At 31.9% G+C, this 17,464-nt stretch overlaps 3 protein-coding genes across 3 annotated transcripts; 1 reads left to right on the top strand and 2 right to left on the bottom strand.

Annotated features, from left to right (window-relative positions):
* The first annotated feature begins 2,323 nt into the window (after nt 1-2,323).
* LOC110825814 (casparian strip membrane protein 1) lies at nt 2,324-3,320 on the top strand. Its single transcript, XM_022056329.2, has 3 exons — nt 2,324-2,533; nt 2,626-2,749; nt 2,846-3,320. Exons 1-3 carry the CDS (start codon nt 2,385-2,387, stop codon nt 3,065-3,067), a joined length of 495 nt encoding a protein of 164 aa, XP_021912021.2. The 5' UTR covers nt 2,324-2,384; the 3' UTR covers nt 3,068-3,320.
* Nucleotides 3,177-3,974, bottom strand: PNSL2 (PsbQ-like 2). Its single transcript, XM_022056330.2, has 2 exons — nt 3,474-3,974; nt 3,177-3,380 (listed from the first exon to the last, which is right to left on the bottom strand). The coding sequence occupies exons 1-2, from the start codon at nt 3,933-3,935 to the stop codon at nt 3,282-3,284; spliced, it is 561 nt and encodes a 186-aa protein (XP_021912022.1). The 5' UTR covers nt 3,936-3,974; the 3' UTR covers nt 3,177-3,281.
* A 7,067-nt stretch (nt 3,975-11,041) lies between these two features.
* Nucleotides 11,042-13,581, bottom strand: CYP704B1 (cytochrome P450, family 704, subfamily B, polypeptide 1). The gene is made up of 6 exons (XM_022056327.2): nt 13,163-13,581; nt 12,859-13,074; nt 12,465-12,758; nt 12,003-12,389; nt 11,676-11,876; nt 11,042-11,549 (listed from the first exon to the last, which is right to left on the bottom strand). The coding sequence occupies exons 1-6, from the start codon at nt 13,502-13,504 to the stop codon at nt 11,370-11,372; spliced, it is 1,620 nt and encodes a 539-aa protein (XP_021912019.2). The 5' UTR covers nt 13,505-13,581; the 3' UTR covers nt 11,042-11,369.
* Nucleotides 13,582-17,464: the final 3,883 nt, after the last annotated feature.

Below are 17,464 nucleotides of genomic sequence, written 5' to 3'. Positions count from 1 at the left end.
TTCTTATAATAAAGCCTAAAATATATATTTTTTTTTTACTTTCAAAACAAACTTATAAACCTCTCCTCTCCTTATTCTCAAATCATTTTTTATTCTCTTTAAAGTAAATAACTTTTCCAAAATATAAGCTTTATTTAAAATTTATACTCCAAATATAAATTACACATTATATATGTACTCTAGAAAATTTATGAAATTTATAAATAGTTCTAGAGTGACTAAATAATTTAATTATCTTATGAAAATTAAAATAATTTTTAAATATTATAAAAATTATACTTCATTACCACTCACCTATAATATTAAATCTATTTTATTTTTCAAAAAACATCATAATATCTTTAAAACCTTATCAAATTCAAATATCAAACAAACATAAAAAAATTTAGGTAATACATATGCACAAGAATGAAAGGCATAATGCTTTATATTACGTGATCTATAGGGGGCATGTAAGTAAGCTACGGATCAATTTTAATTTAAAAGTAACTACTTTAAAATTCATATTTTTTCTATCACCTATAACTCCAATATATAATATATGAACAATCCTATATCTTCACACATTTTTTCTCAACTATACTATATTGATTTTTTTATCAACAAGTGGATTTGATATGAATCTTAATATGCGTAATATGCTATTAGTTTATTAAATCTGTTTAAAAGTGATCAATTACGGTTAAACGGTTATAAATTTTAATATATCGAACTTAGGTATGAACTTATAATATGTACAAATATCATATTTATAATTTTTCATTTTATGATGATCAAAATAAAAAATGATAAAAGTCGACAACATAAAAAACGGTTATGCTCCCCAAATTACACATATGCATTTTGTTTATTTCTTGTTATCCTGTCAGCAATGAAAATCAACGTTTTACAACCAAATGTTGATTTGCAAGATCTATTACAGGATGCGAAGATCTCTTTCGTTATAGATTCAGATGCGCGTTTTGGTTTAAATTGTTCTATTTGCATAATACATGTCTAATTTTATAAATTAAAATTTTCCAATACTAACTAAATTAGGAAATGAATCTCATGTATCCATAAAGTAGAACTGTGAGACTTTAACTTAGAATGAAAGAATTAATAAAAAAGATTATAAAAAAAATGAGATTTGGAAGTTTAAAACTGGTATAATGACTTATATATATTTTTTTCCCACAGTCCTAAACATTTTAAAATTCATAATTTTATTAATTCTCATCCAAATCACACAATTTTGATGTCAACAAAAAAGTTTATGGTATCTAAATGATAGATGCATAATTTTAGTAGCTATAACTTGGCCAGAAAAACTGAAAATGTAGACAAAATACTACTTCCGTGTAACTTGCTTTTTTTCAAAAAAAAAAATTCCAAAAATTCTAAAAATTCATAAATTTCCTAATTTCTTTCTAAATTATGCAATATATTAATATATGAAAAGTTCATAATATCTAGATAAAATAATTTGATAACTAAAAGTTGATCGAAGAAATCATAAGCATAGCAAAAACATTAGTGCCGCATGATTTTTTTGCTATAATGCTAAAATTTAAAAGTTTATATATTCTTCAATTTTAATGTAAATTATGCAATTTTATTATTTATAGAAAGCTCATATTTCATAGATTATAAATAAGATAGTTAGATGGATATTTCGATTAGATGTTTCATTAAATGAAGTAAATACATAGATATAAGATACTATTTTATTAAAAATTGTATCACTAAAAAGAAAGTTAAGCTCAAATATGTGAAGACTCAAGATCAAATTGTAGTTATTTTTGTCAAACTACTCAAATTTAAATTTTTTTTAAAGATTATGTACTACTTTTGAAGTGAAAAAGAAATTTGCAAATTAATAGAGAGTGTTGAAAATATAATTTGTAATTTGTACTCTCATGATTATACAATATATTACGAATCAAACGAACTTCTTTCTGCATATCTTTTTATTTCTATTGTCATTTTCTTCATCTCTGTATAACTTCATATAGTCTTTTTCAGAATTTCATATCATGCATCATGCCATGAAAAAGTAACATAACTATTTGGGTACTGTAGTATAGGAATTCATACAGAGCAGGTAAGGATTGGATTATATATATATTGATGTGTACAAAACAGGGTTCATATGGACATGTTGCAGCCTATCACATAACGACATATAATTGCATGATTACCAAAGCAAATTCCAACTTCCATTGTCTTTGGTGTTCCATTCTTTAAGTAAGATCCAAGTTTGCTTTGCTCTTCAAGCTTTTATTATATAAATGCTTTATCTATTCCCAACTTTGAACCACAAAGCAATCAAGAAGAAGAAAATGAAGACAGGGCAAGTAATTAATATAGTATCAAATAATTCAAAGTCTGAGCTGAGCTTAGGGATGTCTCTACTAGATTTGATGCTGAGAATTGTTGCAGCTGTTGGAACACTCATAAGTGCTATAATCATGGTCACTGCTAATCAAACTCTGCCATTTTCGACCCAGTTAAATATCTCCAGACTCAACTTCCATGATTTCCCCACCTTCACGTGAGTTTTTCTTCAATCTCTTGATTCATATTTAATTTAGTTTCTTGTTTTAAAAGGAAAACTTACTTGAAATATTAATCATGCCCAAACAGGTTCTTTGTGATTGCCAATTCAATTGCATGTGCTTATCTTGTGCTTTCCCTACTCTTGTCAATCATCCACATCACTCACGCTGCAGCCAAAAACACAAAGATAATCTTGGTTGTCTTCGACACGGTACCAATTTTTTTTTTTATCATTATTATTTTTTTCTCAGTTCAGTCATTCAAATATCTGTGAATTAACTTGTATTTAATTCTGGTGATTAACAAGATAATGTTGAGTGTGGTGAGTGGTGGAGCTTCCTCAGCAGCCGCCATTGTTCACTTAGCACGCGAGGGGAACGGAAAGGCCAACTGGGTTGCTTTCTGTCAACAATACAACTCCTTTTGCGGGCGTATTTCTGGGTCCTTAATTGGCTCATTTGCTTCAGTAATCATTTTGATGCTCATCATCATCATTTCATCTCTCCCAATCTCTCCACCACAAGACTGAAGTGTTTCTTTGCATTATCAAGTTATAATGTGAAGACATCTATCTGTTTCTCAGGGGTTAATTAAATTTGAAAAGTAGTGCTGTGTTTCTATAATTGATATAAACAAAATAAAAAAAAAACATATATATAGATATACCTATTTGCTTAAAAGTGATACTGAATCGATAAAGAAGAAGATTACAGCAAAATGCGGTTTGAATTATAGTCGGCTAATTAGGCTAATAAGGCCACAAGATCATCAATTGATTTCAATGTCTTCTCATAGTATATATATGACTCGTACACTTTTGGTGTCCGAACATAATAATCAAACTGCAAAACCCAAGAAAAAAAAAAAATCTGATTAATCAATAATCAAAAGCTGCAATTTAAAAAGTTTAATGTATGGTAATAATGATTCTTTACCTCGGCCATGTTATCAACCAACTCATTGGCGGTTTCTACGTACTCCTTGCGACGATTCTCAGGCAACGTAGACAAAGCGTTCTTCAAATCCTGAGAAAGATAAGCAGATTTCAAGCGAATGTAAAAGATTACATACCTCCACGACATGTTTTCCACCATCTCCCTAATGCTGTGGAGTCCCTCCGCCGTCTGCTTGATTCTCTCCACCGCGTCCTCCGGCGACAGCCCTGGCTGGAAGAATCGCTCCCAGATGAAGGACCTCGTGCCCCAATTGTGAGCCAGTAGTGCCAATGGTGCGCCTCCCTGAAACCCAACAGCCATAGCAGTTGCAGCCAAAATCTTCGCGACCATGTTTCTCCTGGTGCTTACATGATTTTGATGTGAGGAAGATGAGGATGCTGTGATTAATGGGAGATGGTGGGTTGTGAGCTTGGAGTGGAGAAGACTTGTGTTGGTGCTCATTGTTTGTCTGGGTTATTGGATAAAATGTGATCAGTTTTTAGTTTTTCTCAACATTTTTGGGCATCTTTTTTTCTGCCGCGTGGCACGTTATCTTGTATCATGAAGGGAGAGAGAATTTGTGTTTTGGCATTTTGTGAATCTAATTTATTACATATCATCTAAAGAATGAATAAAAATTTATCACTCAAGAGATAAAAGGATGTGTGTCTTATTGTGATTAAAAATATTACATTAATAATAATCACATAGTCATTGAGGAAAAATGGTCCATTCATTAGCATTGATTATTAAAAATATAATTAAAATCCTAAATGGAATTGCTTAGGAAACAAACCGAGGGGAGGCAAAGAAAAAACCTAAGAGTTTGACCTAAAAAAATCAATGTGCATTCTCTTCATCAAATTCTTCTTGTGGAGACTAGTTTATCTACCTTGTAAAATTGCGAGCGAACAAGTTTCCGGTTAAAATCTAAAAACAAACAAAAACATAGCTAATTTACAAGATCAATGTAGTTTATTCACATGTTCAGTTTAATTACTTACCGTGTCAATTTTATTACTAATTTTTTAATTTTGAATTTTTAGAATAAAAAATAATTAAAAAACAGAATATACTAACATATTTTTAATTTTTTAAATATTTAATTTAAAAATATTATAAATATTTAACTATTTATTATCACTACCAACTCTACTATATCATTATATGTAAAATATAGTATATGTAATATATATCTAAGTATAACATAACATATCATTTATTTAAAATTTTTTATTTCTTTTTATTGAAATCAAAGGAGCTTTGGTCGGTTTGATTTTAGATTTTAAATTAAAATTGAATCAATTTTTATTAAAAATTTTAAACTAAGCAAGTCAAATAGATATGTCTGTGTAGGATTTTTCGTCCCCTCAAGGGGGAGCATACCAAATGAGTGCTTTGAAGCCAAGAACAAATTTTAACTAACAAGATATATTCTAAACAATTAGATTTAACTTGAAATTTTTTTATATTCTCAAAAATATATATTTACAGTGCTACATAACTTTATTCCCCGATAAACATATCATAACTTGCACATGCAATTAGTTGTCTAAATAAAATAAATTGCTTTGCGTTTTATTATGCTGATCTTGGATAAATAATTGTAGTTCATCCATTCTTACACCTATAAAGAATCCTAAACTTTGATCAATTTATTATGAGCAAACAAAGAAATTGTTACCAGTTGAGTTTTTCTTGAACAGTGATTGCTGAAATTAAAAAATTATGATTATTTTTTTTATATTCTGCTTTAATTAGTAAGTGGTAGTTGAAAGAAATGGTAAAACATGTTTCGAAGCAATAAAATTAGTAACTCTTGCTTGTTTTGCTTAACAAAATGATATGTTTTATTTGATTTTTTTGCCGACAGCTTCTATTTGCTGTAACAAAATATCTTTTCTTAAAAATACTATATATTTGTAAGACTGATCGAACTACAAAATATGGAGTTCACATTTTTCAAAAGCTTTTCCTTACTCTGTTGCATTCTCTTTTGCTTTTTCTTTGCGTTTCCTCTGTATTTTTTGCTCTCTTTTTTCTTACTGTAGACCCACATATCCAGATTTAAATTTTTGTATTATTCTTTCTCTATTTTGAAATTACAAACACAAAAATAACAAGATTTTACCTCCAACAGAAATCACCAAAATGAAAGGCATGCCTGTAAAAAACTCAACGGGGTGAATAGAGAGTATTTAATACTCTTTAATTATCTGCTATAGTATTTATTGGGTGGGATGTTGGAAATATATACACATACAGGGGAATCAAGGAAAAGAGGATGAAGGTTGTCTCTAGAATCGACTGAGACCACCAGCTGTCCCCAACTTTTGAACAGAAAAAAAAATCTAAACCCTTTATTTTAGGTTTTGATCTGGGTAGTCCACCTGTCCATTTTCTTTCAGCATTTTCCCATTTTTTTACACTTAATTCTTTTCACCCGCCCCCTCAAGCCAGTTCACTTTCAACTCTTTGAGTTTCTCACCATCACTTCTTTAACCCTTTGAACTTTCTTGTTGCAGGTGCTTCATCTTGAACAGAAGTCGGTGATGTGCTGAGGTTCCTAAAGGTTTTGTGAGCAAATTAGCGAGCTGTTCCCTCGAGGTGATATGTCTCATTTCGACGAAGTTCTTTTAAACCTAGTTGCGAACTATGTGACAGTCGATGTTGAGGTACTTCATTCATTCGTGAAAAATCGGATTTGCCGTGATATGCTCGGCGACTTTGTTGTCGCAATTCAGTATTATGGGTAAGTGGGGTACTATTTAAAAATCTCGAAGCAGATAGGTTATCTACTGAACTTCACACACTGTAGATGACATACTTTTGTACTCAGCCTTTGCAGAAGACTTGCTCACCGTAACTTATTTTTTTATTTTTTAGGAGATTAGTGCAGGCCCGAGGAAGATACAGAAGCCCGTGAGGGATTTGTGGGTCATTGGACACGATGTCCAGTCTGAGTCACAAAAGACTTGAACTTTAAGGTTAATTTTTCTCGGGAAGAAAATGCCTTACTCCAGATATTGCTTTAGGTACCTGACAACGTGTAGTACGACGTCGAGGTGCGGCCGTCTGGGCTGTTGCATAAACTGACTGAGATGTTGGGTAGAGTATGTTATGTCAGACCTGTTGAAGTTGAGGTAAAGCAAACGGCCGATTAGGCATCTATACCTCTCTGGATCTGGTAAGATTTCTCCTTTTTCTGCATTTAGTTTTAGTCAGAAAGGCAGGGGAAAGTGGCTTCCTTTTGCATCTTGTAAAATAGCTTTGGTGTATTTTTTTTGGCTGATGTAGATTCCTTCTTTTGACCTAGCTATCTCGACTCCAAAGAAATATCTCGTTTGGCCGAGGTCCTTGACCGTGAAGGCTTTATCCATGGTGCTTTTGACTTCGCAAATCTCTTCATCATTAAGACCCATGACAAGTAAGTTATCCATATATACCACAACTGCAATGTGGTTTTCTTTTGTTCCTTTTGTTAATATACAGTAGTCGGCTTCTAACTTTGTGAAGTTGATTGATTGGAGCTTTGAAGTAAGCTCTTTATTCCACTGACGACCCGCTTGTTTCAAGTTGTACAGGCTCTTGGTTAAACGACAGACTTGCCCTTCACTGATATTGAAGTAGCCCTCTGGGGGGTTTTAAGTATAGCTCCTCTTCTACAAACCCATGTAGGTACACGTTATTGATGTCTAATTGATATACTAGCCAGTTACTTGCGGCTGCCACGGCTAAAAGTAGTCGAACCGTGACCATTTTGGCCACTGGTGAGAAGCTATCATGATAGTCTATGCCAAACTCCTAGTTGTAACCTTTAGCTACGAGTCTTGCTTTGTATTTATCAACTGATCCATCGACATTGTATTTTATTTTATACAACCATTTTGAGTCAATTTCCTTCTTCCCTTTTGGTAGTGCAGTTAGTTTCCATGTATTATTTTCTTCTAGTGCGGACAACTCGACTTGCATGGCCTTAATCCACTTGCTGTCCCTTTTAACATCTCTGTATGACATTGGTTCTTTCATAATAGACACTTTGACAATGAAATTAACATAGCCATGATTGTATGTAGGTGAGGTGGACATGAAGAAGGGGAGTTCTGACATAGGTTGTTCGGTGGTATGGGCGACAAAGTCTTCCATCTAAGCGAGCTTGTTTCTCACCCTGATGCTCCTCCTTACTTCAGACTCTTGGAGAATGATGTTTGGTAAGAGAATTTCTTCTCTTCTCTGTGACTGGTTTTCAGGTGTGGTTATTGTGTCGTTGTTTGGTATTGACAGTGGTGTGTCATGGTAATCTGATTTAGGGTGTTCTGTTTGATATGAGAAAATATGTTCATGAAATATGACATTCATTGACAAAATCGTTTTTCTATTTGTTATATCATATAATTTGTAGGCCTTTGCATTGAGTTCATACTATAAGAAAACACATTTTAAAGCCCTAGATTCAAACTTGTCTTTTTTAGGGTTAATATTTGTAGTAAAATATAGACAACCGAAGACTTTTAGGTTTGAGTAATCCGGCTGTTTTTTGTATAAAATTTCATAAAGAGTTTTCCATTTTAAAATAGAACTTGGCAAAATGTTTATTATGAGTGTGACTGTGAGTATGACGTCGTCCAAAATCTTTTTGGTAATTTTGATTCAAACATCAATACCCTAGCAATTTGTAATAGGTGTTTATATTTCCTCTCCACCACACCATTTTGCTGTGGTGTGTATGTACAGGTTTTCTGATGCATGATTCATTTTTCTTAAAAAAAGATTTTGTATGAAGTGTTTATGAACTCAGTGTCATTATCTGTCCTAACTGTTTTGATTATTTTCTGAAATTGGTTTTGTATTAGATTGCAAAAATATTTCAAGGTATTTGGTACACTCGTTTTCTCTTTTAATAAATAAGTCCAAGCAGCTCTTGAGAAATTGTCAACTATGGTTAAAAAATAGAGTGCACCAGAGATATAATTGACCGAGTATGGTCCCTAAATGTCAACATGTATTAAACTAAAAATGTCACTGGTATTGATGAAACTTTTAGGGAAAGATAAACATTGTTGTCTTGTCAATGTGCATATTTCACAATCATGTAGAGCTGCACTGCCTGGTAACTTTAGACTGGGGATGTAGATCAATTTTTTTGTGGATGTGTGACCGAGTCTTTTGTGCCATAGTTATAGGTTGTTTTCTTGGGTGTGGCTGATGCATGCTTTGTTAAGATCAATGTCTTCATTCAGGGTGTATAAGCCATTTATTATTGTTCCCTTCCTCAATATTTTGTTAGTTGTCAAATCCTGCACAAAATAATGGTTAGGATGAAAGGAATTGTAGGTATTTGAAGTTTGGGTTAGTTTTCTGATAAATATAAGGTTACAAGTGAATTTTGATATATAGAGGATATCCTGTAGAATTAAATTATCACACAGCTTTATGGTTTCTTTGTGGGTTGAGTAACTTGTGGTTCCGTCTGATAGCGAGACATGCACTGCAGGTTTTAGTTTTACGAGTTTTGAAAGTATTTTGAAATCATGGTATATGTGTGATGTAGCACCTGTGTCTATTATCCAAGTTCCTATATCATTAAAGACATGTAAAAAACAGCATTTAGGTTGCTTACAGGGGAGCCAAAATAATCCATGCACCCTGCTGATTCTGTTGTGTTTGCTCTTTGGTTTTTTATGTACTTACTGATCCCTTGTTGTATGAGTATGGTCATTTTTGTGCCCGAGTTTGTGTTGAATGCTTCTGTTTTGGTGCTATCAGTGGCATTGTTTACCACCGCATTGGCTTTTTCTTTGTTTTTTTTCCCTTTGAGTTATGTAAACTATTCTGGGTAGCCATGGAGCTTGAAGCATATATCCTTTGTGTGCCCTATGTTTTTGCAATAAGTACATGTCCTGCTGTCCTTCTCCTTTTTTCAGTTTGGGAATTTTGGATTATCTTTTAGGTTTGTGTAAAATGCAATGGGTGTTCCCCAAGGTAAGTTACTATTGTGTACTTTTCTTTATTTTTCAACACTAATCACCATAGAATAAGATCTATTCACACCGGGTAAGGACTTCATGATTAATATTTGGTTTCTGACATGGTCGTATAAGTCATTAAGACCCATTAGAAATTAGATTAAGTTGTCAGTATTGTCTATTTCACTGTGTTGTATTGCAGCATGACAGGTGCAAGCAGGTAAGAACAATAGGTGGGTTAACTCATCCCATAGCTTTTTGAGTTTTGTACAATAGGCTGTGACAAAAAGGTTAGATTGCGTGATAGAACTTATTTCACGTTTTAATTGATATAACAGAGGTATGTTGCTTTCACCTTACCTTTCTTTTATTTCATCCCACATGTTTTTTGCTGATGTGGTGAACAGGAAGGAGCTAGCGAACTCTTTGTTCATCAAGTTCAGGATCCAAGACACCATCAAGTTCAGGATCCAAGACACCACCATGCTGTTTGTTTTGTGCCATTGTTTATATTCTACTGCATCAGGTTTGGGCTTTTTGCATCTGCCATCGACGAGGGCGAACTTGTCCTTGGCTCTCAACGCAATCACCATGGCTCAGCTCCAAGACAAGGAGTTGGAGCCATCAAGTGTAGTTGTGACAAGTTGCATTCCAGGCTGGTCTGAGTTTAGGAGTATCAACACATCTGTATTAGGATTTGCCATTGAGCAGTAGGGTAACATTGTAATGTAAAAATAAGAAGAATCAATATTTATTTATTACAGGCACTGCTCTGATACCATGTAAAAAACTCAACCGTGTGAATAACGAGTATTTAATACTCTTTAATTCTCTGCTACAACATTTATTTGAGTGGGACATTGGGAGTATATACACATATATATATAAGGATGAGGGTGAGGGTGGTCTCTAGAATCGACTAAGACTACCAGCTGTCCCCAATTTTTAAATAGAAAAAAAAATCTAAACCCTTTATTTTAGGGTTTTTGATCTGGGCAGTACATTTTCTTTCAACATTTTTCCATTTCTTTACACTTAATCCTTTTTGCCGGCCAATCAAATTCCTTTAGAGGGATTTTAGCTGGACAAAGTTTCCCTCTCAACGTTATTCATCAATTTATATTAATCGACACCCTTCATGGAACCTGAAAACAACTAAAAATAAACTCTTCTCATAGCTTCCTTGTTTCATTGTGCTTTATACATATACTATATTTATGTATATATTCTTTTTAACTTCATCTAAATAAAATTCATGACCCTTTACTTCTCCTCTAAATACAAATTGAACCCATATATCTTTCTTCGAAAAATCCAGATATATCTTGCTCTGTTTAACATCTCCTCTGCAGAGTTTGTGCTGTTTGGGAGTTATCTTATTCTAGTTTTCATCATCGGATTCTTGGTTGCTATAATATATTGTATTTTTTTTTTTTTTTGTCTTTGGATGTAAGATCTGGGTCCTTGGCTGCTTTCCTCTGTCGGTTTTCTTGGGTTTTATCTTTCGTGGAAATAAATTATAGTCTTCTTTCTTGGTCTTCTTTGGATAAGCATTATACTTGTTAATAGATTTGCTAATTTCTCATTATATTCCAGGGAATAGAATTGATCAAAATAAATTATGTCAAATAGCAGTTTCTATTTGCCCATTTTCATGGATTAGGATTCAATTTCCATTTGAACAAGCATTTCATGAACAGCAAGAGATTTGACAGCATATATCATATATGTATCATCATTTACCAATCTCTCTCCTCTCCACATGGACCACTTATTGGTTAGGGATAGGTAAACATGTAGATAAATCACACAAATCAGTTTATTAACAAGGATTATAGCCAGGGGATGGATGTAGTCAGTTGGTTACACCTAAGACAAGAGCCAGCAACTGTTAATGATCTATACTTATACCATCGAACACCATAAGCATCTAACCACGTCTGGTGATTGTGAGCTTCAGCCCATGAGCCATTGATAGTATTGTCATCATCCTATACTTCACTGTATGACCTGGTACCAAATTGAATTTGAAGAATCTACACAAAATAGCTAGAGTCATCTTCATCTGGAGATACGCAGAATCCTTTCCGAGGCATATCCTTGGTCCGGCCTGCAAAGGGTCATATAGCATAACAAGTGATAAGGCACCTCTGTGTCTAACTCCGAGGATTTGTAGGGATGCAAAGAAGAATTAACTGTGAAATGTTTCCTTGTTGAAATATATGCAATAACATACTTGAAAAGCAGTGAACTTGAAGGGAGATGCGTTTTGGAAGACACCATCTTTGAGCCATCTGTCAGGATTGAATGAAGCTGCATCAGGACCCCAATTGTATTCCATCCTACCCATTGAGTAGGGAACATAAGTAACCATTCCTCCTGCTTTTACTTTGGTTCCATCTGGTAAAACATCATCCTCCAAGATTCCCTTAGGGTCCTGAAATCCCAATTTCATTACATTAATTGCAATTGAAAATCTTTTGTTCATGAATTCACCAAATCCCCCATCGGATGTTTGCCTTTGTTTATGGATAAAGTGAAAATGACAGGAGAATATCTATACCTGAGGCACTGCAGGATACAAACGGAGTGTTTCCGTGATCACAGCATGCAAATATTGCAGTTTACCAAGTGAATCATAGTTCAAGAGTCCTGCAAATTGTGTTGCCCTCTGGGTGAACGATTCAATATCCTCTTTGTCATAGTCAACCAGTGGCACCTGCCCTTCATTTATTTGTTCTTGTTCAAGAGCTATGAGCTCCGAGTAAAGCTTTTCAGCTACATGATCATGCATTATTATCATGTAGATTGCCCACGTAAGAGTTGTTGCAGTTGTGTCCCTCCCAGCAATCACAAAGTTGAGGACAATATCTCTGAGGCTTTTTTCACCTAAATTGTTTTCTGGGCGTTGGCTTAATTCAATAAATCTTGACAGAATATCATGCTTTATCTGCAATATATGACACGAGGTAAGTTTTTTCCCGAGAGGGCAGGGGAATCGAGTTCGTATCACATAATTGAATACCTTGTCATTACATGTATCTCGCGCCTCTTGTATCTCAGCTTTTCTTCTTTTTATGACGGAGTAAGTGAAATCATCAATCACTTTAATGCTCTTTTCAAGTAAAGCTTCTGAACCCACATTAAGAAATTTCTTTAGCTTCCAAAGAGGATCAATGAAGCGAAGTGTGACAACAATGTTTGCAGTGTCAAATGCCTGAGCAAAACTATTTTCTGGTAAATTCGGAGCCAGAGTTCCAATCTCTACACCAAATCCCACCTTACATATGGAGTCTAGAGTCATCCTCATCAACAATTCCTGTCACCAACCAAACAAAAAACATATTTATTTAGGAAAGAAAAAAAGAAAAAGAAAAAAAAAAAAAAAAGTATAGAGATGAGAAGAGTTACTTAATAACCTGCATGTCTACTTGTTGATCTTGAAAAGATGCTTGAATTAGAATTTGACAGAGTTTGAAGCTGTAATCTCCAAAAACAATAGTACTGAAATCTCTCAAATTCTTGGATGCAAACTCAAAACTAGCAGTTTTTCTTTGTTTTCTCCAAAGCTCTCCATCTACATTAAAAATCCCATCTCCTAACAGCACCTCCATATATGAATGATAAGTTGTACCCTTCAATTGAATCAACAAATACATAAATATTTTCATCAAAAAAGTTTTTTAAGGAATTTTTTTTTTAACTGGGATTATTAAAATTTACCTTGGGGTAATTAGCAAAATTTGTTTTAAGAACATGTTCCACATTTGCAGGATGAGCAATGTAAGTATATGTTGTGAATGGCATTGGAACTACAACACTTGTTGAATGAGACAAATAATTAACAAGCCAATCATGCATTCGATCATAGTTGATGAGTTGTTCTATTGCTGCTCCTACCAGAGGCCATGTCTTTGGACCTTTCTTCTTCTTCTGGCTCCATCTGTGAATAAATACCCATGATATTATCATGCAAAATATCACCCACCATATTCTCATCTTATCTCCATCTTCTGAACAAAACAAGGAAAGTATCTGTTTCTTCTCATTATGATCTCCTCCCATGAGTTCTTCTCTCTTTTCTTCTTTTTTCAAAAGAAAATAATAATCCTGAAATCAATATACTTTATCCACAAAGAAGATTTGTTTCTTATAATAAACATGGTGAAGATAAAGTTGTTGAACATGGGTGGTAAATCTCATGAATCATCTAATACTTCGTCAACAACCTTTATATGTTTTGGTTTAAAACTATATCACCTCTTTTGTGTCCTTAACCTAACTTATTCAAATAATTATACATATAACCATATATATATATATATGTATATATATGCATGCATTTTATAGTTGGTTTCTGACCAATTATTTGCGCTTATCCATTTACAAAATTTAGTTTTTTCTGATTGCCAACAAGATTAATGAACAAGAAATGGAATCCATTTCCAAATAAAATTCCTTAAGAAATAAATTTTCATCTTTATAATATAATATAATATATATAAACGAAACATATGAATTGAATATATATATATATATACATTGAACAGCCAATTTATATATATATATATAAATTTTGACAGAATTTTTTGTTTTTTTTTTGTTTTTTCATATTTTTATCTCTTATATGTAATATTTTGAAAATTATAATAGGCAACTCATGATCATTAAAGTTTAATAAATTTAACAAAAATTAATATATCTTATTTACATCATGCATAAAGTATGAGTATAATTTTTAAATCATATATTCACACTTTTATGTACCCAAATAAGGTATGAAAAACATTTGCTTTAATGTAACAAAAAATAAAATTAAGAAATTTCATTTTAAAACGATTTAGTCAAATATTAAATTTTAGTGAAAAAATTGGGACTGAGTTACAACATAATTATAGTTAAATAAGAATAACTTTATTGTTATATATAATATCATACTCCAAGTTTTTATAACCAAATACTATGATGACCTTGTTATTGCTATTGGGTTTATCCAAAAGGTAGTCAAATTTCTTTCTATTTGAACTCTTAATTACCATTAAATTTTTGGGTTTAATTCTGTGCCAAATTTAATACTCTCTCATACTTAGTGTCTTCATAGGATTGGAAGTGAGATTTTATACATTTATTGGTTATTACTGACTAGTCGTTATTAAATTTTAGTCAAAAAAAAAATCTATATACTTAATTAATATTTTCCCTTTCCCCATAAGCATACGAAATTAGAGAATAATACAAAATAATAGGTTAAGTTTTTCTTTTCAATTTAAATTTTAGTTTAAGAAAATCAATCACCAATTTTAATAAGTTTGTTGAAATTAATTTTCTGTATATAAAAAAAAAAAAAAAGGAAAGGAAATATCACCATGTAACAATGACATATATTCTATCCATTGTCACCAAACTTTTACATCAATTTTCCTAGCATTTTTCTTTTACATTCTTTTTACCATCTCAAGTTGCATACATACATACATACATATATATATATATATATATGTATCCCTCAGGGCTCTAGCTGGTCTGCTTCCTTTCAATGAATATTTATGATTAATTTTGTCATATATATGTATTATATTATGCTGAGTTTGGGTTTCCTCCTGTGTAAAAAGTGTTGGTTCCCAAATAAGAATATAATTAATTTTATAAATTAAAATAATATTAAATTAATTCACATGAGTTAATAATAATAATTTTAAATTAAATTAATATATAATCGAATAAAAATAATAAATAAATAATAACATTAAAATTAAATAAAGACGAGATTTTAAATAAAAAATCTTTCAAAGTAAAAAAAAAATATATATATATATATAAATCAAACTCTAAATTAAATTCATTATAAATAATCCACTAAAACTTAAATTCGGAACCAAAGAAAAATAATTTTTGTTTGTGCATAACTTGAAAAAAAAAAGGCAAACAAAAAAATCAAATTTAAACATTCCTTCATCAATGATGTCACTGATGGGGAGAGAAAATGAGAACCGTTCCTCTTTTCTTTTCTCTTGGCCGTCACTCTACCACTGTTCCAGATATATATACAAGTTATTTCTCTTTTCTCTTTTTTTATCTCTTCTTTTTCTTCTCTCTCTCTTTCTTATGCACAATCACTCTTTTTTTGAATTTTTTCTTCTCTTTTTGCTTGATCGTGCAACGTACATACATATATATATATATATATATATATGAGCTGCAGTTCTAGTTTTTTCTTTTCTTTTCTTTTTGAAGGACTGATTTGTCATTTTTTTATTCAATAGGTTAGATCTTAACAATCTACTTCTCCTACCGTATCCACTCATCTATTACTTAATTTTTACTCAATCTCCATGACTTAATACAGAATTGATGCTTGTCACGAATTTTATTTACTACATTAACTAGATCAGTCTGAATCTTCTTCAAAGAACTCATTTTTTGTTTCATTATGTACTTTTTGAAAGCTCTATGACTCCCCTTCTTCAATAACTATAATATATATCCAAAATTTGGATATCTGGTAGATAAATTATTTGTTCTGTTTGACCTTCTAACCAAAGGTTTTTCAATAATCTGAGGGGCTACTCTCTCTACTCAATATTATCATTTATATTTAATGATGCTGACACACAATCACTTTCATCCCTTCATTACTGTCTGATTGTAGGAGGAATCAATGCAAGAAAGTAAATCTCTTCACTTGTAGGCTTATCAGATATCTCAAAATCTAATAGGATCATGTATTCATAAAAAATTATATATCTAGACCTGATGATTTTCTTCTTCACTAGATACCATAACTTGTACTCAAACTTTATATAACCATAACTTAGAAAAATACATGAAACTGTCATATCATCAAGCTTCTGTCTTTGCTCCTTAGGTATATGCATAAATGTTTTGCAGCAAAAAACTTTCAAATAAGAATAACTTACATAATTCCCATATCATACTTTTTTAAGAATATCAAAATTTAAAGGAGTTTATAGAGATTGATTCATCAAGTAGCAGACAATGTAGAGTGCTTCACTCCAAAATGGTTTGGTAAATCAGTCATTTTTAATATGCATATGATCTTTTCAAGAATGGTTCTATTTGTTCTTTTAGCAATACCATTGTGTTGAAGAGTACCTGGAACAGTCTTTTTATGTCTAATTTCGTATGGTAAATAGTAATTTTTAAAACTTTTTGAAGTATATTCGCCACTATTGTCACTGCAAACACTCTTTAAAAATGTTTTTTTTTTCTACTATAGCATGGAACTGTTTGAAATACTGTAGAACTTTATCTTTTTTCTTCAAAACAAAACACTCAAACTTTTCTTAAAGCATCATCAATAAATATAACAAAGTATCTACTAACGCCTAATGATTTCATATCAATGGGATTACATACATCAGAATAGACTAAGTCAAATACATTCATTTTTCTTTCAGAAAAACTACTTAAAAGATATTCTATGTTGCTTATCATATAAATAATCATTACAAGAATTTAAACTCGTACCTTTGGAAAAAGAAATGAGAGACTTCTTTAGCAGAATCTACAATTCTTTCTCACTCATATAAGCCAACCTCTTATGCTACAAATCTGATAAAATATTTTTTTTACTACATTCAGAGTATCTCTAATTGTCTTCACTTGAGTCTTGTACAGTGTGTGACACAGTTTACTCCTTATAGCTACAATTGAACCTTTGATAAGTTTTCATTTTCTATCACCAAATGAGTTATAATAACCATTAAGATCTAGAGCATGTGTAGAAATCAGATTTAGGCGTAAATCAGGCACATGTCGCACATTTTTCAAAGTCAATGTGTAACCAACATCTCTCTGCACACAAATCTCATCAATACCACAATATCTACATAATTGGTATTATCCATTTTCACTATGTCAAAGTTTTCTGCTTTAGACATAGTAAAGGTATCCCTCCTAGGTGTAGTATGGTAGGACGCTGCTGAATCAACAACCCACTTAGTATAAAAATCAATAACATGATCATGATCCTCAATAAAAAAAGTACAACCAGTTCTTCAATAT

Source organism: Carica papaya, chromosome 2 (assembly GCF_054855325.1).
Source record: "Carica papaya isolate Zhongbai chromosome 2, ASM5485532v1, whole genome shotgun sequence".
Taxonomy (NCBI): Eukaryota; Viridiplantae; Streptophyta; class Magnoliopsida; order Brassicales; family Caricaceae; genus Carica; species Carica papaya.
The sequence above is the reverse complement of the archived record's forward strand: the minus strand, read 5'-3'. Positions and strand labels throughout refer to the sequence as shown.

What these genes read in the sequence shown, in the direction of transcription:
- LOC110825814 (XM_022056329.2), top strand. Translation starts at nt 2,385, where the DNA reads ATGTCTCTACTAGATTTGATGCTGAGAATTGTTGCAGCTGTTGGAACA. An exon ending in CATGATTTCCCCACCTTCAC is followed by an intron (nt 2,534 to 2,625) that starts GTGAGTTTTTCT and finishes ATGCCCAAACAG; the next exon opens with GTTCTTTGTGATTGCCAATT. An exon ending in TCTTGGTTGTCTTCGACACG is followed by an intron (nt 2,750 to 2,845) that starts GTACCAATTTTT and finishes GTGATTAACAAG; the next exon opens with ATAATGTTGAGTGTGGTGAG.
- PNSL2 (XM_022056330.2), bottom strand. Translation starts at nt 3,935, where the DNA reads ATGAGCACCAACACAAGTCTTCTCCACTCCAAGCTCACAACCCACCAT. An exon ending in TGGTTGATAACATGGCCGAG is followed by an intron (nt 3,381 to 3,473) that starts GTAAAGAATCAT and finishes TGGGTTTTGCAG; the next exon opens with TTTGATTATTATGTTCGGAC.
- CYP704B1 (XM_022056327.2), bottom strand. Translation starts at nt 13,504, where the DNA reads ATGGGAGGAGATCATAATGAGAAGAAACAGATACTTTCCTTGTTTTGT. An exon ending in ATTTTGCTAATTACCCCAAG is followed by an intron (nt 13,075 to 13,162) that starts GTAAATTTTAAT and finishes ATTCAATTGAAG; the next exon opens with GGTACAACTTATCATTCATA. An exon ending in GAGATACATGTAATGACAAG is followed by an intron (nt 12,390 to 12,464) that starts GTATTCAATTAT and finishes CATATATTGCAG; the next exon opens with ATAAAGCATGATATTCTGTC.